This window comes from Mesoplodon mirus (assembly GCF_964341445.2).
Source record: "Mesoplodon mirus genome assembly, chromosome: X".
Lineage (NCBI taxonomy): Eukaryota > Metazoa > Chordata > Mammalia > Artiodactyla > Ziphiidae > Mesoplodon > Mesoplodon mirus.
Genome location: NC_138981.1, coordinates 8,494,093 through 8,517,203, shown reverse-complemented (window position 1 = coordinate 8,517,203; position 23,111 = coordinate 8,494,093). Strand labels below are relative to the sequence as shown.

General features: G+C 42.5%; 1 protein-coding gene across 3 annotated transcripts in view; it reads left to right on the top strand.

Moving 5' to 3' along the window:
• ARHGAP6 (Rho GTPase activating protein 6) overlaps window positions 1-23,111 on the top strand; it is a 165,048-nt gene that overhangs the window by 125,779 nt on the left and 16,158 nt on the right. For all 3 annotated transcript variants that reach the window (XM_082609416.1, XM_082609415.1, XM_082609414.1), the window contains 3 exons: window positions 863-1,011; window positions 7,922-8,101; window positions 22,444-22,541. In XM_082609416.1, the coding sequence (XP_082465542.1) occupies window positions 863-1,011; window positions 7,922-8,101; window positions 22,444-22,541 (427 nt within the window). The remainder of the gene's footprint in view (window positions 1-862; window positions 1,012-7,921; window positions 8,102-22,443; window positions 22,542-23,111) is intronic.

The window sequence follows — 23,111 nt, the reverse complement described above, 5'->3', positions numbered from 1 at the left end:
TTTACCCTGGGGAGAATTAGCAAGTAGAAAGTTGCAATAAAACAAATGGAAGTAGCCAAGAAAAATTTGGGATGCCTTCAAAGGACTCTAGGACAGTAGAAATTGCTATAAATTGATGCTTTGGAGGAACAGAGAGAGTTCACATTGAGTCTGTGCCTAAAAATGAGTTTGCATTTCTGGAACCTAGAGTGAGAAAGCGGGGGCAGGAAACGTTCCAGGGAAAGCAGGATGGCATAGCCCAGTGTCAGTACTTTCAATGTGGCTGCTTCAGGGCTAGAGACACAGATCCCACAGTGGAGAAAAGGACGGGGAGAGGGAAGAGGAACAACCAGAAGTGTTTCAGCCTCCATGAAATTTTTCATCCATGCTGCAGTTAAGATAGGATCACAAAAGAGAGAGAAGACACTGACATTGGGCCGTGTCTTGGTTATTGCCAACAAAAAGTCTACCTCTTATACATTGCTCAACAGACAAGGGCCTCAAATGTGTTCTAAACTCAAATTTAAGAACATTCACAGATTCTCAGTCATTGTTAGCAAATAGTTAACAACCATGAAAGACTGTGATCCATAAAGTATGTGATGATTTATACCAGGGGAAGGAGGGAGAAGAAAGTAAGGGACATGAAGTTACCTTTCTAACCTGGATTATAATGATTTCTCTGGATGTTACATTTTCCCAGGTCGAATTTATCTTTCTATCCGTCATAGAACCTTACTGTTAAATTGCTAAAGCAATGGGAGAGTGGGTGAAGGAATGAAATGGGACTTGCCTTGCTAGTCCCTTTCTGAAGGCCGTTGAGCCTGAAGGGCATGACTTCCCCCTTTGACTCACTTGGAGCGCCTCTCTTTGCCTTGCTTAGTGTTGGAGCCTGAGGAACAGCTGGGCACCTTGCAGCTCCTCATCTACCTTCTACCTCCCTGCAATTGCGACACGCTTCACCGGCTGCTGCAGTTTCTCTCCATCGTGGCCAGGCATGCTGAGGACAACGTCAGCAAAGACGGGCAAGAGGTGCGCCCCCCACCGCCACCGCGACAGATGCTCTCATTCTTCCTTTTTCCCGTTTTAGAAGGGAGAGCTCAAAAATAATACAAATGCGTGTCTGTGCAAAACAGAAACAGGCTCACAGACATAGAAAACAAACGTGCGGTTACTGAACGGGAGACGGATGGGGGGAGGGATGAATTAGGGTAGTGGGATTAACAGATACAAACGACTGTACATAAAGTAGATACGCAACAAGGATATAGCGTGTAGCACAGGCAATTATGCCCACTGTCTTGTAATGTCTTGTAATAACCTATAATGGGATATAATCTGTAAAAATACTGAATCACTATGCTATACACCTGAAACTAACGCAGTATTGTAAATCAACTATACTTCAACTTTTTTTTTTTTTTTAAAAAAGAGAGAGCTACCAATTTGGTCAGATGTCTCACCTGGAGAAAATGAAGCTTCCCTTTCCTGGCCTATGTGTCTATGTAGGAAGAGAACTAATGCAGGCTTTTTGTTCCCCCCTCTGGAGGGACCATTCCTAAGAGCGCATTGGCCATTAACTTCCTTGTATGTTTCAAGGACGCTTCCAAATGAGGCTGTCATTTTCCATGATGATGCTTTACTCAAGACCCTGAATTTCCATTTGTGTAAAGGAGACGAACATGAGCTACAGAGGTGCTTACGAGCATGAGAAAAATGGAGTAATGCAGGTGGGGGGAGATGGCTGTCCTTGTAACTCATTTGATCTGCTTCTTTAACTTGAAGCCCAGATATGATGTCACCTCTTCATTCTTCCATTTTATTCTGGAGCACCCATGTGCCCTATGGCTAGAAGTCTAGGATCTTCCTTTTTAGAGGTCCTTTCTCTCCTTCAACCCTCCCCCCCAAAATAGGGACTGGCTCAGTGCAATGGAGGGTGGATCCTGCTTCAAAACCAGGTGGAGAAAGAACTGAAAAGTCAGATCTCTTGACTGTTGCCATGTATCTCAATGCCACATGGTACCAACTGCTAAAGACAGGTTCTGCACAGTCCTCTGGACCCTTTGGGGATGTTCTTGTTGGACCCGGCCCCCCATCTGAGGTCCTGGGCTCTGGTTCTCTTTGGTCATACTCCTGTGCTTCAAGGTGTTTTCCAGTTTCTCCCTTGGACAATTTTAAGTGACCTATTGGCAAGCAACCTATTTAATCTTTACCTTAACAAGAGATCTGTTTCCTTTCTTGAAACCATGCAGTCCTACTTCTCCCTGACCTTGGATTCCCCAGGAGATCTCAGACCCTTTAATATGTTAACATGCCTTGTAAATCAACAAGAAGGAGTCAAAGGCATTCCAAGCTTACTTATCCCAGAAGCTTTTATTTTAAATCCTGTTAAGCAGAGCACAGCTGTGTTGTGGATTCATTTCTGCGTTTGTCAGATTTCTTTCCCAAAGGCCATGGTCATATGTATTTTTTTCCAGAAAGGCAGTTCTCCCTTTCTTATCCTCATCCTCCCTACCAATGTGAGAATGGAACTTTCCTGAGTTATCCATTTATCTCTATAGCAGTTATTAGTGAAACCTCTGCTGGCTTCAGGTTTCACAATATGGCACTGCCACCTTCTTTCAGCAGACACAGCTCTTCAAAGGATATACTGTAATTCTCATAATTGTTAAGTAGTTATATTACCCGTCTGGGTGTCAGCCTTTATTCACTATAGATATAAGAGAAGCTGTAGAATCATCTGCCTAATCATTGGGTCAAGACAGAGCCCTGTCTGGGTTCCTAGGTATGTCAGTTGCCTCTCTGACGTTTCTTAAGTACTATGTGAGAAGAAAGTCAGGTCTTAGGTGATTAAGAAGGCATTGAGGAAAGCAAAATGTCCAGTTGAACTCACTCGTGCCTTTTAAAAATCATTTGCAGACATTCTTTTGGTCCAAATGCTGAACAAGACTGCATTGCCTATGGCAAAGAGGAGAAAACATTCTTGGATAGGTACCAATGGAACTTAGCATGCCGGAACACTAGCTGCCATTTATGTCTCTCCTACCATGTGCCGGCCGTGTGCTTGGGCCTTTATACATATATTACAGCTAATCCTCCATTGAGCAAGAGAGAGATTGTCGTCCCTGTGTTTCCGAGGTGGAAACTGAGGGCTGGAGGGGTTACGTAACTTACCCAGTGTTCCCCAGGGAGCCTCCACTTAACGCTTGTGCAAGTTGTGCATTTGTGCATTCATGACTCTGGGCGAGGTGCCATGTCCCCCATAGTCAGTGCAGATTTGCAGAGATATTAGGACAATATCCCAGCAGATGGCAGTAAAATATCTTGAGGAAGGTTCGGTCCCTTGACTAGCAAAGTCCCAGCTGTGCCTCAAACCCAAACCAGTCTGACTTATGGAGAACAGAAATATAGAATAGCAAGTAGGAAGAAACAACTCTGCTGGGGGTCTAGCTCACAGTTTCCCGGCCTCCATACGATTGACCCTTGGGACCAGGTAATTCTGTGTTGTGTGGGTGCCCTGTGCATTGTGGGATGCTTAGCAGCATGCCTGGCCTCTACTCACTTGATGCCAGTAGCAGCTCCCCCCGGCCCATAATGCTGCCCCAGTTGTGACAGCTGAAAGTGTCTCTAAACATGGCCAGGTTTCCCCGGGAAGGAGGGGAAGCTCAAAGTCACCCCTGGGTGAGAACACTTGTTAGCTTTACAACTCACTGATCATGTGTTCTTGGACAAATCTACTAATCTTCCTAAACCTGGGTTTCCTTATCTGAACTTTGGAGATAAAATTTCTTCAACTGGCACTGCACAGTCATTGAGAAAACTAGTTTATTACAAGGAATATAAAAATATTCTGGTAACAGCAAAGTTGTATGGGAAGCAAGAGATGACAAGGGTTTCTAGACATCCTTGACCTAAACCTTGAATCAAAGCGAAGGACTAGTAACCAAAAATTAAAGCAACAGGGGAAATACGAGGAGAGCACTGCTTCCGTGAAATGGTTAGAGGTTACAGGAAAACAAGTAACTCACACAGCCATCTTGGACTAGAGTTAAGGCTGCAGTGTGGGAAAGTACTGATGAGGTCAGAGGGGAAATTGGACTATGTTCCCAGAGTACTGAATGCCTTTGTCAGGGGAAGGTGGCTGATTCTTTTAAGCCATGAATCTTCGGAAGGATTCAACTAAGGTGATATAATCCGTGTTTTAGATTGGTTAGAGACAGGAGGAGGGTGAGTTAGAAAGGTTTTGTAGGAATAGCAATATGGAAAACAGCAATTCACATTATAAATGTTTCCGTGTAAGAATGGCCTTGGTATTTGAATCACGTATGTTCTGAGCGCCTACTCTCTGTTCCTCTAAGCCAGTGAGCATTGTTCAGGAATTTTCTAATTACCGTTCCCAGGATGCTGTGGCATCTAGGAGGTGGAGGGGGGAAAAACACAAGGCAAATATAGAATTAGAGAACACAACGCAGAGTCACTGCAGAACTTCAGAAAAGTGATGAACGTGGAGCAGAAAAGTTAGGAATGGCTTTGTGCGGGAGATTGAACTTAAACTACATATCAAAGGGTGTGTCGGGATTGAGTAAATGGACCGCATAAGCATGGCATAGGGATGGGAATTAGCTGAAAACCACTTCTGGTAGAAGTGAAAAGGGGAGGGAGAGGAACGAGAGAGAGGTTTTTTGCTCACAATTTTTTAAGTTGGTTTGGCATGAGCAGGTGAAGAATTCAGAGTGGGCAGATTGGAGTGAGACAAAAATTCAATTGTCAAATATAATCAAGAAACAAAGAATTTTTCAAGTTTCTCTCTTACCTATTTGTTAGTTTGTGCTAGATGTGTTACGTATCTGTTGGGTAGTTATTATGGGCTGCAACAGGAAGAAAACTGAATCAGAGTGTTAAGGAGCTTGGAGGCTCACCCAGGCTCTGCCAGCACCTTGCTATGTGACCTTGTTTTTGTAAAATAGAGGAAGAGGACGGAAAACAGAGTTGGGGTAGGGGAAGGTCTGAGCTTCCTCCTCTATAAAATGAATGTAATATTTCTTTTCTAATAAGTGCTTAAACTTCAATGCATCACTAACTAATGGGATCTTAAAGATGTCTAAAAGAAAGACATTGAGAAAAATTGACTAGTCGGTGAATGTCTTTGGAGGGGAAAATAGTGGTATTTTATTGAATATTTTTGCTATCTTGTGTTTGGTTTGTTTTATTCCTTTTTTTTTTTTTTCAGTTTGCTATTTGCTTTGCTCCTTAGGGGAAAAGAGAAATTCCCAAATGTAAGAAAGATTTCATTTCCTCTAGAAAGACTATTGCAGGGACATCATTGAAACCTCTTGAGCAGTGGTTTTTCAGGTTGTCTAAGAACCCCCCAGCATGGCATGGAATATGTGGTGTGAATGTACACTTTTTTGGGAGAGAGAGTCCATAGCTGGCCTCCAGTTCTTCAAAGAGTCTGTGAGGCAAAAAGAAGTTATGAACCACCGACACAAGGCCGGGATTACTGACCTTTGATGAGGTGCGTGCCTCTAGCAAGTGCGAGTTTGGCTTTGGAACTGTAGCAGGACCCGTGCCTCGCTCCCCTCACCCTGGTCCCGGCCCGGCTTTGGAGCCAGTGTTCCCACATCCCCGCTATGCCAGCTCTGCCAGCAAGAGTGCGCGGCGGGGGGCTGCCTGGAGCCCGGCTCTGGGCACCACTTCCCTCGTCTGTAATATGAGGATGACAGCAGCAGCGGCTCCTGAAGCGTATAGTGAGAGGGAATCGAGACAGCCTGTGGGAAGCCTCTAGCCCAGTGAGTCTACACGCTAAACTTAAAAAAAATTTATTTTATTGAAGTATAGCTCACTTACAATGTTGTGTTAATTTCTGCTGTACAGCAAAGTGATCCAGTTATATATGTGTATATATATGTATATATTCTTTTTCATATTCTTTTCCATGATGGTTTATCCTAGGATATTGAATATTGTTCCCTGTGCTCTACAGTAGGACTTTGTTGTTTATCCATTCGCTATATAATAGTTTGCATCTGCTAGTCTCAAATTCCCAATCTATCCCTCCCCCACCTACATGCTAAACTTTTAATATCAGTAAATGTGAGCGCTTCATATTCGGATCAGAAATGATCTAGGATGCTTATTTAGTAGAGATAAATGTTTTCCCGTTAACATTTGGAAACATAACACTGGCTGACAATTAAATAATGAACCAAGCCCAAGTACACATTATATTGTGCACTCTTGGGCAGTCATAGAGATAGATGATAGATAGAGAGATGATAGATAGATAGGTATGCTGAAACTTGAGGGGTAAGGGTAGAAGCCATCTGGGAGCAAGTCTCCTTTCCAGATTAAAAAACAATCAAATAAAACCAAAATGAAACAAAAAGGTGTTAACACACCACAGCAGCGTGGTCTGCAGCTGGAATCTCTGTGCAGTTTTACAGAGGGATTGTATTGCATTCCCAGAATAGCAACAGGAGAAGGAGAGCGGAAACAGAGTTCTGGCTTGTCCTTGTACTAAACATTCTTTTCAAAGAAAACAGAATCTTCCATTTGATCATGTTTTTTTTTAAAAAATGAGAAAACCCTGATATACTCCAAACGCCTCTGAGTTCTAAAGGGATGAATTTGAAAATGGTGCATATTTGATTTTATCCTCAGCCATGAATTTCCAGGAAGAAAAATGAAAAATAACATGAAAACTTGTCAAGTTTTGTATCAGTGAAATGAAACAAAGAAAAAACATAATTGAACAGTCGTACATTAAGGGCACTTTCTTAAAAATTCCCAGTGTTTACCACATGAAATCATTTCACTTGGCAGCAAACCTGAAAACAGCTTCGCCTTCTAAAAATACACCCCATGTGCCATGCTGGGCTTGCAGGCCTGGGTAGCCACCAGCTCAGGTCTCCACGGGACAAGGTCGGGACTCAGGAGGCTTCGTCTCACCTGTGAGTCAGGAATTTTATGCTGTGCATCCAGCTGCCTCTTGAAGGCTGTGCAGATCTTCCCAGGCAAAGGATCCTCACCAAGCAGCCACAGTCCCCATGCTTTTCTGGGCATTCGTAGATTTTCAACTAATTTCAACAAGAGAAATAAAAATTGGTCTAGACCAGTGGCTCTCAACCAGGAGTAGTTTTGCCCCACAGGGGACATGTAGCAATGACTTTCACCTGGCCCTTGCCGGCCTTTCCTGCAGGACCTTCTGCCATGCTGAGTTTCCTGGCGGGCCTTGGCGTATTTTACATGTTTCTGTCTTTGCATATCGTGTTCTCACCACTGTGAAGGTGCCTGCTGCACCATTTCCTCTGCTTTTCAGCCCAGCAAACTCTATTCTCCTTCAAGGTTTTGTGCAAATATTGCCACCCACCTCTTTGGAGTGTCCCGGGGGCCTCCAGAGTTGCTAGTTTCATACTTTGTACTCAATGCTTGTAATTGATCATTTTCTTTATCCTCTAGAATGTGAACCCTTTAAAATAAGGGCTGGTTTGTGATCATTGTGGGAAAAACTTTAGAATAATCAGAATCCATGAAAAATGCCTAGTCTATGGTAGGTGCTGAGTGGATGGATTAATAGAGAGATGATGGATAGATGGATGAAGGATAGAGAGAGGGATGGATAAGATGGTCAGTTGGATGGATGGACATCAATATTTTTAAAGAGCAGACAGGATAGAAATTTTATATAGTACCAGTTTCACAAAAGTAACAGTTATAACTTTTACTCAGTATGCTATTGAGATGACCACTGAGCTATGAGCTTCGATTCAAGACATGAAGCAAAAGGAAAATGATGATGCTCTTCGTGGATTCTGACAGAGATGATGTAGTCCTTGCAGAAAAAAAAAAAGAGAGAAAGTAGAAATATTCTATTGATGATTGAACCACCTGGCATTTTGAAAAGCAAAAATCACAACAGTCCTTGTATTCTCTGCTTCTATAGGTCACTGGGAACAAAATGACGTCTCTAAACTTGGCCACCATATTTGGACCCAACCTGCTGCACAAGCAGAAGTCGTCAGACAAGGAATTCTCGGTCCAGAGTTCAGCCCGGGCTGAAGAGAGCACAGCCATCATTGCTGTGGTGCAGAAAATGATAGAAAATTATGAAGCCCTGTTCATGGTAAGTGGCCCTTCTTTGGCAAGACATCTCAGTCAACTGCCTATTGATTGCCTCTTGGTGGCATAATGAAACTTAGGCACAGCACCTTCTGGTCCATAGTGCTGGTCATTAACTGAATTCGTTGGAAGCCAGGCAGTTAATAGAAATTTACATACCTATGATGTCACTGTAAGTTTGTGATTCCAAGTTTAAACAAACATATCCAAATTGTAAATTTCATTTTGTTGTCCCCTAAACAATGGTCATATCCAAATTGTAAATTTCATTTTGTTGTCCCCTAAACAATGGTCACATTTTGGAATCATTTAATTCTTTATATAGCAGTGTCCTTGCCCCCAAAATTGATAAAACTCTTCTTTTGGGAGCTATACGTGGCCCTCGTGAATTCATGTATTTATAACCATCCTCAGCAATGGCACCTCCTCCAAGGTCAATCGGGACATTTTGCGTCCTGCATGAAGCTTTACCTATCTTTCCTTTGTCCTTCTTGAGTCACTTTGCCATGTCACTTCTCTGTCCCTTGAACCCTATTACTGTTCCTATTGATGTTTACCTCATTCAACACTGTGTTGAAGTCATTTTTGACTATTTCTCCTAGTAGATCACAAACGCATTTAAAACACAGGCTGTGCCCTTGTTGTCTCCTCTCTGTATCCTCTGTACACTTTTGGAAGGCTCTCCATCTGACAGGCACTCAGTAAATACTTTTTTGATTTGTATTGAATTACCAGTTCCTGTTTTCCTTCAAAAAACTGCATTGCTTGCTCCAACTTCCCTTGGATCATTAGAACAAATGCCAAGTCTCTTCCATGTCTATTCACCACTCGTATTGCATGTCAGAATTTACAGGAACTTTCTCCATGATTCTTCTCCCATTTCTCTTTTGAATTTACAAATGCTCACCATAAATCTTACCTATTCCACTAGAGCCTTTTGTGGCTTCTTCAACCAAGTATGCTAGTTCCCTCTTTTGAATTTCCTTAATATTTTGTCTATATTTATCAAATGCCTTGCATTAGATTTATTTCCGTCCTTGTCTTATATCAGTTATTTTTTTGTGCATTTGAGAGCCAGTAGTTTCGAATATTTGCCCTCTCTGTCTCACCTTTGTGATCATGACCAAGTAATTCAATATTCAGTAAGCATCAATTTCAGCGTTTGTGAAATGGGAAAAAATTAAAATATGACCCATTTCCTGGGGTGGTTCCCAGAATCATTTGCTATGCAAAAGCATTCTGCAAACTGCAAAATTCTATGCAAATGTTAATTAATAATTGTATTAGTTGGGCAACACAAGTTGGCTCAAATCGTAGTACTTCAGCACAACAGTCATAAGTACCTTATTCACATAAGGTTTAATCAGATGTTTAGCGGACAGCGTTCCAGGTGGCGATTTAGGGACCCCAGCTCCTTGCATCTTGAGACTCTTCAGTCCCCTAGGACTTTATGGGCCAAACCTAGAAGGGACATCCATCATGCCCCCTCCAGTCCCATTGGACAGAACTCTGCCACAAGCCACATTTAACTGCAAGGGAAGCTGAGAAATGTATTCCTGCTGGATGCCCAGGAGGAAGTGAAAATGGATTTTTCCACAGTGAAAAATTCACGAGGTAGAATGGTGTCTTGCTCCTCTTTGAGTATTTGAGGCACTGCCCATGTGTTGCATGCAGTAAGCTCTCAAAAAAAAGTGGAAATTTTCATGAACTCTATATAAATTTCACCCTTCAGCCACAATCCTCATAATTAATTACATATTTGGATGAATCAGATGTCTGAATTTTTCAACATTTTCATCAAGTTTTAAGTCGTGTATCATCTTGCCAAGTAGTCTTGGCATACTTCATGCTCTCTAGATTTTTTTTTAAGACAAAATAATACCTCTTGTCAATCTTAATTCCATTCTCTCAATTCTGTATTCTAAACAAAGTTCTTTATATGAAACCAAACCATCAGGCATTTCTTTTCACGTCAGATACTAACAAATCTCTTCCTGGCCTCCTTGAAAGTCCAGTTGCTGCCATTTTCACTGTGCCATTCCTCTCCTTCCATTTCCTGCTGCCTGGATTATTAAGAACGGTAGAAGAACATCAATACTCCATCTTGTCCAACATTTTCCAAATCTGATCTTAGTTTGCCATTCCCTGTGGAGCCTGATACCGAGATTCTCTTGGGTAATAGCTCATATTTGTGTTCCCCAGTCGTGATCTATACTTCTCAACGAGGCCTTCCCTGGTCGCCTTGTCTAAAATCCAGCCCCCCTACCACACCACCGCCATACACACACATCCTCACTTCCTATTCCCTTTCCCCGCCTTTTTGTCTTAGCACTTACCATTACCAATAAGGGTTTTACTAATTTCTTTTGTTTGTGTTTCCCTATTAGAATGCGAGCTCCCTGACAGGGTGAATTTTTGCTCATTTCCACCTAACTTTCTTTTTTTTTAAATTAATTAATTAATTTATTTATGGCTGTGTTGGGTCTTTGTTTATGTGCGAGGGCTTTCTCTAGTTGCGGCGAGCGGGGGCCACTCTTCATCGTGGTGCGTGGGCCTCTCACTATCACGGCCTCTGTTGTTGTGGAGCACAGGCTCCAGACGCGCAGGCTCAGTAGTTGTGGCTCCCGGGCCCAGTTGCTCCACGGCATGTGGGATCCTCCCAGACCAGGGCTCAAACCCGTGTCCCCTGCATTGGCAGGCGGATTCTCAACCACTGCGCCACCAGGGAAGCCCCACCTAACTTTCTTTACTGCATTACCCCTATGCCTGGTACATGGTAGAAACACAAGAAATATTGGTTGAATTAATGAAGGACTCAGTGGTAGCTGTGTGACGTATGACTTCCATATTACTAATCCTTACTCCTTATACTTATCAAAAGGTTTGAGCATGGAGGAATTAAGGATACCTTTCTCAGAGTAAGTTAACCATTAACGTAAGCATTCTTGATCTCCTTAGACAGATTATGAGAATTATGTGTTGAGGAAAGGGACAAGGAAGTAGGAGGAGAGTTAGGACAAAGATCCCAAGCCTGTGTCAATAAAAAGAAAACTGGGGCTTCCCTGGTGGTGCAGTGGTTGAGAGTCCGCCTGCCAATGCAGGGGACATGGGTTTGTGCCCCGGTCTGGGAAGATCCCACATGCCGCGGAGCGGCTGGGCCCCTGAGCCATGGCTGCTGAGCCTGCGCGTCCGGAGCCTGTGCTCTGCAACGGGAGAGGTCCCAACAGTGAGAGGGCTGCGTACCGCAAAAAAAAAAAAAAAAGAAAAAAGAAAACTGGCTCTGGAACCAGAAAACTTTGCTATAGTCCTATCTTTACTATACATTAGCTGTGTGACCTCATCTTCTTAGATTTCCATTTCTTTAGTTATCAAAGGACTAGGTTAGAATGAATGATAACCAAGATCCCTTCTAGTTCTAAAATCTGCATGGTTCTATGCCCTAGACCTAGCTTCACCTCTTTTTTTTTTTTTTTGCGGTATGCGGGCCTCTCACTGCTGTGGCCTCTCCCGTTGCGGAGCACAGGCTCCAGACGCGCAGGCCCAGCGGCCATGGCCCACGGGCCCAGCCGCTCCGCGGCATGTGGGATCCTCCTGGACCGGGGCACGAACCCGTGTCCCCTGCATCGGCAGGCAGACTCTCAACCACTGCGCCACCAGGGAAGCCCCACCTCTTTTTTTTAATCAATCACATCATTTTGTAGATTCTTTTGGCATATTTGGCATTTCAGGATCTAGTTTGTTATACCAAAGCTGGTGGCTGGTTGGCAAAGCAGGTCTGTGTGGATGGACAAAAATTCAATCATGTAGATAGCTGTTTCATTTTTTTTTGTATTAAGAAGCTTTCAGAATTAGCACAGTAATTCCCAACAAGGAAGGATGAAGCTAGACAGGACCTGATGGTTAAAGGTGGTTAGCAATTGTGCTGTTTCACAGTCCTTGGAAGGGTTTACAAGCTCAGAGAGGGAGGCATCGCTTCCCATTGGCATCAGAAAGGAAGACTTGTTAGAAAAGGTGGCTGTGAGTTTGTCCTTGAAGGCAGAATGCATCCTAGAAGCAGCGATGCCATTGAAGAACTGATGGAAGGGATATAAAACCCCACAGAGGCCTGGCAGGGACCCAAAGCTTCTTCTGAGTGTTATAATGTCCTTCATTTCCTCATGTTGGACTGCCTGTCCCAAGTGGCCAGTGTCCGAGTTAATGGGAAAGGACAGAAGAGAACCTGGCTTGGTCCCGTAATACAGAAAAGATAACCAGATTTAGAGGCTGCCACACAGTTCGAGAGTGTGGCTAGGACAGTCTTTTTACCAGTTGTTTGCTTTTCAGGCACTGGGTTAGAAATCCTAGGGCTGGAAAGAGGTCATGATAACAGCCATCATGATCACTCTAGCAAGAGACCAAGGCAGCAGATCATAACCGTGGTGCACCAACTTGAACATGCAACAGTTGCAAGAAAAATTCATCAGATATTCAGATTCCTGGGCTGCACTCTAGAGGATCAAACTTAGTAGCGCTGAGATGGGGCCCAGAATTGTGTACTTTCTAATGAATACCTCCAGGGCATTCTGATAGTTTCCTAACCACATCTTGGGAAACTCCCAAGATGGTGGGAAGACCGTGAGCTTTGGAATCAGCTCCCAGAATTCAAATCTCTGCTCAGCTATGTATTTGCTATGTGATCTTGGCCCTATGCTTACCTTCCCTAAGTCTCCATTTTTTCTGTTGAAAAAAAAATGAGATGAAGCTTTACAGGATTATTTTGAGAATTAGAAATGACATCCTAAGGCACTTAGGACAGGAACTGACATATACTAGGGACTCCAAAAAAAAAAAGAGAGAGAGAGAGAGAGAGAGATCACTGCTATTATTATAAGAAATTGATCAGGTGCCTGCCCTATCAAAGCACCTCCAGGTGTCGCCTTCGCAGTAAAACCTACCCTCACCACGCCGTGTAACGCTGCGACCTGCTCCCACACATATATACTCCTAGTCTTTATTCTTCTCTTTCTTTTAGCTCTAGCACTTATCACCTTCAGCTCACTGTATATTTATTTATTATGCTTGTTGAAACCTAATAGAATGCAAACTTTATGAAGGCAGGGATTTTTGTTTGTTTTATTCACTGATATCCACAGCACCTGGAAAGTACTTGGCAGAAAGTGTGCTTTCTGCCAAATGGGTGCTCGGTAAGTATTTGTTACAAAAAACATACTGCGATAATGCATTGCTAGAGAAAAATGCACTTTTGTTGTTTGTTTGTTTTTGGTTTGGTGCCCATACTCCTTAGATTCCCCCAAACTTTAAATCATAACCCTCCATTTCTGATATCAACAACTATCTAAAAATTGGAAAACATAAAATGATGCTCTCCCTGGGAACACCGGAAATAAAAGAGAAGAATCATGCGTATCTAGAAATGGTCCGTGTTATCACTGTGAGGCAGAAAGCATTCACCGACTCAATCATGAACACATTAATTGTTCTGCAAGTTGTGGCTTCTGTAATTGATGTCGGAAATGCCAGAGAAAATTCATCGTGGCTCTTGGAATTACTAAGAGCTTCAGAGCAGAGTGGAGCAAACAGTCAGCTCAGTCTCAGGGCTGATACTACTAGGGCTTCTTTTTTGGAGAGAGGGAAAGAGGAGAAGGCACCACCCTTGTGGGCTGATGGAAAGTGCCGGGTGCTGTGGAGGCGTGGGAACGGCGGTGCGTTCCCACCCTGCTGATTGGTCAGCCTGAGCTGGGGATCAGCATAGCGCACGTGGGAAATTTCGAATGAGAAGTGCTGGGAGCAAGGGTCAGAGGCTGTGTTGAGGGTTCCAAGCTCAGAAGCCAGGCTTTGCTCTGTGTTCTCTTCTTTCCCGGCACAAATTACATTTTCTTAAAGCTTCTCTCACATGCCAAGTCAAAAGGAGTCAAGCAGTAATCCAGGGCATCAAACAAGAGACCACCGCCATCCAGATAATTATATACGATTTCCATTTCCCTTTTTATATAACCACTGTTTTTAAAATAACCACTGTTTGTGTGCCAGGGGTCGGGTTAGTCATTATGTACATCATCAGCTTATTCTCAATTGCACCACCATTTCACCAGGAGCAAGCCAAGATCGTTCACCTAAGTGATGCGGCGACTGAGTGAATTATTTCTACAGTGTGATGCCTTCCCTCACAAAAGACGAGGTGCTTTAACGTGACGTCTCAGATATGGAATTCATTTGGCTGGGGGTGGACGGGGGAGAGTATTTTAACCAGTTTGAAAATGGGGCAGAAAGGGGACCTTCAACAGCATTAATCCCTCTGGACTGATCATAACACCGACCCACTTGATGTCCAGGCCAGCAGATGGCTGTGAAAGCCCGCTCACCTTGTCCCTGTCTGTAGTGACAGAATGCGTGCACTGTTGGTGACACACGCAGGTGGAGAGGGGCAGAAGCTCTTCACCTTCCTCGAGTCATCCCCCCTCACAGCTCCATGAGTCCTGGGCTCTTCGACTATATTTGTTCAATAATGTGCCCCAACTGCCAAAAACGCTGCCTGGCATGTGTCAGGCACGTGAGAAAAATTTCTTGAACTTAACACATTCTGGCCCTTTAAGTGCACTGAGACCTCCTTATATAATATTAAGCCATCCTCCACACCAGAGCTACACAGAAGTTCTAGGCTGGGCCTGTCCAAGTTTGAGCTTTTGCTCCCATAAATAGCCAAAGTGATTTCTCTCGGTGTGTTTGTTAGCTTAAAAAAATATATCATCATGACTTCCAATGACATTTACTTCTGCTGGGGACTGTTAGAGTTTTAAATGCAAAGCATCCTTCTTGGCTCAGTGCCAAGTGGTGGACTGGTGCGAAACACCTACACAAGTACAGTACAGTAGGATTGGGTCCTGGGAAGTGCTCTTTCAGATGCCCTTAGTGGTTTGTTATGGTGACTTAGTAAATGGAGAAAACTCAAACCATTTTTCACTCTCTCTGGTTTATGGAATAAAATACATCATAGCCGTTATACCCTAGGCAATCATTCAAGGTTTCATCTTTAATTTGATAGGGTGGATTTTAATTATGACAGCTTTATTCCTTCATATGTGCAGTGTTTACATTTTTTCTCTGAAGCAGGACAGTCCAAAGTTCTTTTGATTTTTGAAATAGCATTATCCTTTGAAGGAATATATGAAAAGCTAAGGAGTTGAGTCTCCAGATAAAAACAACCATAAATGGTACCGTTAGAAATTATCTGAAGTTACTAAATAGTTGACTAAAACACGGTAGATTTTTTTAACATCTTTATTGGAGTACAGTTGCTTTACAATGGTGTGTTAGTTTATGCTGTATAACAAAGTGAATCAGCTATACGTATACATATATCCCCATTTCTCTTCCCTCTTGTGTCTCCCTCCCACCCTCCCTATCCCACCCCTCTAGGTGGACACAAAGCACCGAGCTGATCTCCCTGTGCCATGAAACACAGTAGAGATTTTGACTTGAAACAATAAATTGTAAGGGAAGAAGCCCTTTGGGATGGGTACTGCTTATAAGTAGAGAGAAGCATCTAGACAAACGCAACATAACCAGTATACACCATGAAGACCAATAATTCTGGGTTATTTTTTATTATTATTTGTAGCCATTCCAACAACATTTATTCAGCCTCCATTGCATAGAAGGCACCACCCTACCCTGTGTTCTGGAAGAGTATAAAATTGAGTGAGTGAGTGAGTGGGTGAAAGGTTGTAGATATGCAGGTAGGAGTTTCAACTGCAAGGTGGAGAACAATCAACTATAGGCAGTGGCAAACATCAGGATTTATTATCTCACATAATAAGAAGTCTGAGGGCACAATTTTAGCGGCTCACTCACACTTATGCTCTCTCTGGTCCGCCATCTTTAGCTGCAAGAGACCACAGTCACTTCCAGCACCTCTTGAAGCCATTATCACATCCAGTCACAAAGAGAGATGTTTTCTCTCCTGCATCTCTTGTCAATATGGAGGAGAACCTTTTCCAGAAGCTTCTATAAGACCCTCCCACTTAGGGTACCTTGGCCAGGATTGGCTCATATGATCTTGGCCTAGCTGTGAAGGAGGCCAGCTGACAGAGAACTGCAACCTTAGGACCCTCTATCAGTTCCAGGTGGTCAAGTCAGATAATCCCTGCCTTCTGATGATGTGACCAGCCCAAAGACTTGAGGTCTGGCACAGGAGAAAAAGCCAAAATGGAGAAGCTACACAGAGTCTGGCTTCAAGACCATTGCAATTGAGGTGCCAAGAGATCATACACTGTAACCCTAGAAATCAAGGGGTGGTCAAGAACGGAGACATATCGAGAGGAAATCCCATAACTTAGTTACCCACCAGAAGTGTTAGGCAAAAGAGAAGAATGATGTTTCTTTGCAAGCTCACAGGATAAAAGGTGGAAATTGATGGCTGTTAGTCAAGAAAGAAATCTCAGAACAAACATTGACCATCTCCAAGTTATCTGCTTTTATTATTTTCTTTTAAGTGTTTAACTTATTATTTTGTCTATTTCCAATAAAATCTTTTATTCTAAAGTTCTTTGCAATTAGTCAGGTACTTTCAAATTTGTTAGCCCTTTTGATCCCCATAACATCTCCATAAAGGCAAAAGGGACAGATAGGATATGCCCAGATTTTCAGATTCAGGAATAGAATCCTAAAGAAGATGGTCGATGTGTCCAAGTTTATATTAATTATAAGCAGCAGAGCCAAAACGGGACCTCGGGAACTATCGATTGTTGGTCAGATATTCTTTCGACAGCATCCTAATTACTGAAAAGGAATGCATATGTGAATAGTCTACGTGGATGTTTCTTCTTACTTACTGTAAGCTGCTGTTTCTATTCAGCTCATTCCCCTGACCTTAGTTTCTCTATTAAGTATCTAAATTAATAGAAAATGAATGCTCATCCAATTGAACTGAGCCAGTAGTTTGAAATTTTTATTAAATAATTGGAAATGAAATGTGCAAATGTGGACAAAGATGACAGGAATTATTGGGAAAACAGCACTGGATGCTGTAGTATGAATATTAAAAGTCAGTTCCAGGCATCGTTTCAAATTCTCTACCTTCATTTTCCCACTGGTTCCAATTTTCTGAACAATTCCTTTATTAAAAAACAAAAACAAATGTGGTTTTATCATATGAATTTTGGAAGCTGCCTTAAATCAAAATGGGCTATAAATAAGCTAATTAAAATAATGGATTATGTACACTGTAGTCAGTCTTGCATAATGCATAGGAAAATATTATCTACTCTTCCTGCAATACATGGATCCACATTTTTAAGCTATATTTTTTCACTTATTTGTAAATAGTGTCTCCAAGCCAAAATGGTATCATGAGTCTTTTGAAAAGAAACTGTTGATAGGTTTATAGCACTGACCCTTTCTATTTGCATTTGTTACCAAGTAAAGGTCACATATGCTACAGAAAATAAGCCTCAGTAATTATAATTGGTTGGGAATAAAGCGTAGCTGAATGAGTAAAAACTCTGAATTGCAGAAATTATGCTATTTCTGCAAAACTTTATGGCAAGTTATTTTCAAATAATGATCCTTCCTGTAACCTATTCTAATAATGTATCTGAGTTGATAATTTATCATTAGACACACCATATACTCTCAGAGAACTAATATTGTGATGTGTGCACCACTCTGAAGGCCATGCACTCCAGTTGTTTATTCTTAGTGGGAATGGATTGGTGCTTGGAGCAAAATTTTTTATTACATGTCTAAACATAGGAAATTTTTTTTACAACTTTATTGGAGTATAATTGCTTCACAATGGTGTGTTAGTTTCTGCTTTATAACAAAGTGAATCAGTTATACATATACATATGTTCCCATATCTCTTCCCTGTTGCGTCTCCCTCCCTCCCACCCTCCCTATCCCACCCCTCCAGGCAGTCACCAAGCACTGATCTGATCTCCCTGTGCTATGCGGCTGCTTCCCACTAGCTATCTACCTTACGTTTGGTAGTGTATATATGTCCATGCCTCTCTCTCGCTTTGTCACAGCTTACCCTTCCCGCTCCCCATATCCTCAAGTCCATTCTCAAGTAGGTCTGTCTCTTTATTCCTGTTTTACCCCTAGGTTCTTCATGACATGTTTTTTTCTTAAATTCCATATATATGTGTTAGCATACGGTATTTGTCTTTCTCTTTCTGACTTACTTCACTCTGTGTGACAGACTCTAAGTCTATCCACCTCATTACAAAAAGTTCAATTTCGTTTCTTTTTATGGCTGAGTAATATTCCATTGTATATATGTGCCACATCTTCTTTATCCATTCATCAGATGATGGACACTTAGGTTGTTTCCATCTCTGGGCTATTGTAAACAGAGCTGCAATGAACATTTTGGTACGTGACTCTTTTTGAATTATGGTTTTCTCAGGGTATGTGCCCAGTAGTGGGATTGCTGGGTCATATGGTAGTTCTATTTGTAGTTTTCTAAGGAACCTCCATACTGTTCTCCATAGTGGCTGTAACAATTCACATTCCCACCAGCAGTGCAAGAGTGTTCCCTTTTCTCCACACCCTCTCCAGCATTTATTGTTTCTAGATTTCTTGATGATGGCCACTCTGACTGGTGTGAGGTGATGCCTCATTGTAGTTTTGACTTGCATTTCTCTAGTGATTAATGATGTTGAGCATCCTTTCATGTGTTTGTTGGCAATCTGTATACCTTCTTTGGAGAAATGTCTATTTAGGTCTTCTGCCCATTTTTGGATTGGGTTGTTTGTTGTTTTGTTATTGAGCTGCATGAGCTGCTTATAAATTTTGGAGATTAATCCTTTGTCAGTTGCTTCATTTAAGCATAGGAAATTTTAAACCAACTGGACAAAAATAGAAATAGTCTTCCTAATTTGCTCATGGAAGATTCTTTTTAAAAAATTCAATATATACATTTTTGACCTATATTATTTTTTGCTTCGCTGTTCTTTTTTTTTTAATGAGTTCTCTCTCTCTCTTCTCATTTGCACCCTTTGAATATTACTTTTGGAAAAACTGATGTAATCAAGTATATCTGTTGGGTCATGTTGTTTGTCAAAATTATCAGTCTTTTTATTTATTTAATGTATTCAATATAGTAAGAGAACAATCTCTCAGCCTGGACCTAAAAGTCCTGCCCCTTCTCTTCTCCTTCCATTCTCATTCCCAGGCCATTGCATTTGGTCACAGAGCTTTAAATACCATCTATATGTGTCCCCCAGATCTCTATGTTCAGCCCAGGACTCCCCTTTAACCCCAGATCCTTATTCCCGATCACCTACTTGATCTTTCCTTCATTTGGATGTCTCACAGGCCTCTCCGTCTTATACCAAAGCCACAGCCCTAATCTTGACCCCCAGCCTCCTCCTCGCCCTGCAGCTTCTCTACATCAGTTAACAGCACCCCCATCCTTCCCGGTGCCTAGGCCCCAAACGTTGAAGTCATCCTCTCTTCTTCTTCCTCTCCCACTCCCTCTCCCTCTTCCTTCTCTCTCTCTCCATCCAGTCAATTAGCTAATGTTATCGTCTCTACCTTCACTGTCTCCAGGATCCAGATATTTCTCATCCGCTCACCATGCTGGTTCGGCCCTGCATCATCTCTCTTCTGGATGTATCGATAGCCCCCATCTGCACTCCTGGCTTTACCCCTTGCTTCCCTACAATCTCCTAGTGACTCAGCAGCCAGAGTGATGACAAGTCACGTTAGTCCTCTGCTCAAAACTTCCAGTGGCTCCCCACCCACTTAGATTGACAGCAGAAGTCATTATCATGGAGTAAGACTCCACAACATCTGGCCTTGGTTACCTGACCTACTTCCTACCACTTGCCTTCTTCCTCTCACTCTGTTCCAACCTCACTGGCCTCCAAACTGCTCCTGATTCAACATCTTGCTAATTCTTTCTTCCTTCTGCTTGGAATGATTTTCTCCAGTTCCTTCATCTGCTAAATTGTCAGTTTCTCTGACAATCCTATTTAAATTGCACCCCCGGCCCAGGATTCTTCATTGCCCTTCTTTGCTTTATATTTCTCCATGTGATCCATGCTATGTTTTCTGTTTATTTGTTTCATGCCAGTCTTCCCATATTCACTGTCAGCTTCAAGGAGACATGGATTCTTGTCTGCTTGGTTTGCCGCTGAATCCCAGCATCCAGTGCCTGGCGCTCAGTAAGCACTCACCAAATATTTATGTAACGAATTAAAGGAATGAGGTGGGGAAAGGTCAGAGTGAGAAGCACAGTGGTACTGAGGTTGTGGGTGTGTGAGGATGACTGCTGGGGGAGAAGATGAGAAATACAGATTGAGGCAAGCAAGCAAGTAAGTGGCTTTGATCAAAAGGGGTTTTGATCAAGTGTCTTGATCAGAGCATTCTGACAACCACATAGAGGAGAAATTTGATGTACAAGTTGAAGGAAATAGTACACAAGTTAGCAAGCTGTTGTATCAAAGCCTCATCAAGGATATATCTTTCTTTTCAACTAAAAGCTCAAACTAGCTTAAGGAATTTGGGGGCTCACACAGCTGAACAATCCAGAGCAAATGTGGCTTCAGGCATAGCTTTACCCAGCACTCAAGTGATGTCAAGAGAGCCCTTTACTTTCTCTCCATTTCTTGGAATTGTTTCTTCAATTGTCAGCACAATCCTCAGGCCCTGTATCCTGTCCCTCTGAAGTCTCTGGGAAATTCTCACAGCTTTTCATTGCTTCTAATGAAGTCACATGCTCATTGCTCAGGCAGCCATGGTAGTCTGGGAGCGGAATGATCATTTTCTTAGGCTAGGTTACACCTCACCCTCCAGCTGGATGTTGGAGAGCAATTAGTTCTCCATAGGGAACTTGGGGTATGACTGTTATAAGAAGAGGGAAATGAAGGCTGGTAATGGCCAACAGACGACCACTTCAAAGGGGTAATGAAGGCTCAAACCTGGATGATTGCAGTTGGAATGGGAAAGAGAGGGAAGAAGTAACAGGCATCATGGAGATGAAATCAAGTGGATCTCCCAGCTCTGAACACGGAGGGGAAAGGACACAGAGAAGCTTGAATCCAACCCAGATTTTGAGCTTGTTTGACTAGGCTTTGGCAATGTCATTAATGACGATTCAGAATGAAGTAGGAAGAATAGATTTATGAAAGGAGGAAAGCATTTTGTTGCTTTTTCATCCCTGTTTTTGTTAATAAAATTGTTTCCAGCTTCTTAGAGCTCAAGAAGAATTGAGTTCTGCCAGAGGCAGAAGGCAATTCTTCCACCAACACTTGTTCTCAGAAGATGTGTCCCCACAGTATTTAAGAGTCTTGTTTCCGAGCCCACATGTGAGAGAATCAGACTGAAAATGTATTTTCCCTCAACAGTTTGAATTTCCTTTGGTTGAGCTACCAGTATCTACAGAGTAGAAAACCACTGGAGCCGAGTTCAATCTTCTCTCCTAGAAAAGACTTCTACATGAGTGATTTAGGATTGTACGGTCATCTTCTAATGCACTGAGGATTAGGCTTAGAGAAACACATGAAGCTCATCTATAACACTCATGTGATGCCTCATCAAATTATGAAGCAAGAAACTTTTAATTGATGATAGACCAGGAGGCAAGAAAGGAGTGAAGGCAGGCACTGGATGACAAAGTGGCATGTGCAGATGAACTAGTCAACATTTTTTTTGAGTGTTTTCTATTTGCCAGGTGCTTTTCTAAGTTCTCAACATGTAGTAAGTCCTTTACTCACCACATCAGCCCTTTGTGGTGAGTACTCTTATTATCTCTAGTTTACAGATGAGGGCACTGAGACCTGGAAAGGTCATATACCTTGCCAGAATTCCCACACCCAGCGAGTGGAACTGGGACTCAAATGCAAGCAGTCTCCGGCTCCAGGGCCTGTCCTCAGTAAACTGATCCTGTGTTCCAGAACTGCCCGAGATGGTCCTAACTTACGCCTGTTGTCTTGGCATAGTGCTAAATATGAACTCTAGAAAGTGTCCCCATTTGGACAATAAATTACAAACACCATTCCGCTTAACCGTGATATTTTGCTTATTCAAAGCCAAGAAAATCGAGTCTGAGCAACAGAGGTACCCAAATGGTTAGGCTGTATCTCCAGTCGCAAGTGGGGTGACAATTCACCCCACTTGAATTGAATTGACTAGTGACTGTGACTATTTGGTAATCATCCAGTTTGTCCTAAGAATGAAACTGGCTGTATGGGTTGGTGTAGGTTTGGTTTTAACCAACAGATCACTCTGTTTTCTTACAACTTTGAAGGCACCCTTTTATACACTATTGTCAAGTTGCCAATGACCGTAGTTCACCTCTTGCTGGAGTGGTTTTATTTATGCCTCAACATTTGGCCCCTGCAGGTTCCCCCGGATCTCCAGAATGAAGTGCTGATGAGCCTGTTAGAGACCGATCCCGATGTGGTGGACTATTTACTCAGAAGAAAGGCCTCCCAATCTTCGTGAGTATGCCAGTTTTTCCATCTTCTAAAGCCGCCTTGGGGATTTCTATTTTCATTTCTAAAGAATTAGAAAAGTTTACATAACTCCACGCAGGGTGACTTGAGTGGAATTTTGGTGACTTCCTGGCAAATCTGATCAATCCACGTAAACAGAAAATGCTTGTCTTACCAATCCACTTATCAAATTAGAAACTGCTTTATGGGATTTTTCTGTTTCATTTTTCTTTTTCTAGCCCCTTGAGGTCCTTTTGACTGTGTTTACTGGAAAAAAAAAAACCTACTAAATCACACTGGCAGGAAGCTCAGGAACTGACAGTGATGTGCATCAGTGATTCCACTTCTAGAATCCGAAAAACTGTGCTTAGGGGCCCCTAAGGCTGCGCCTGGATGCATCTTACGTGTGTAACTTACCAACGGGACAGATGCATTAGCAAACCACAAGACAGGCCTCAGCCAAGGCCTAGGTACCCATGAAATTAGAGATGCTCACCCTCTTAACTCTCCCGCTTTTTGTAGCTAGCATCCTCTTGAGAAAAATGCACGCCGGTCTACACAAGCACCCGTGTTTGC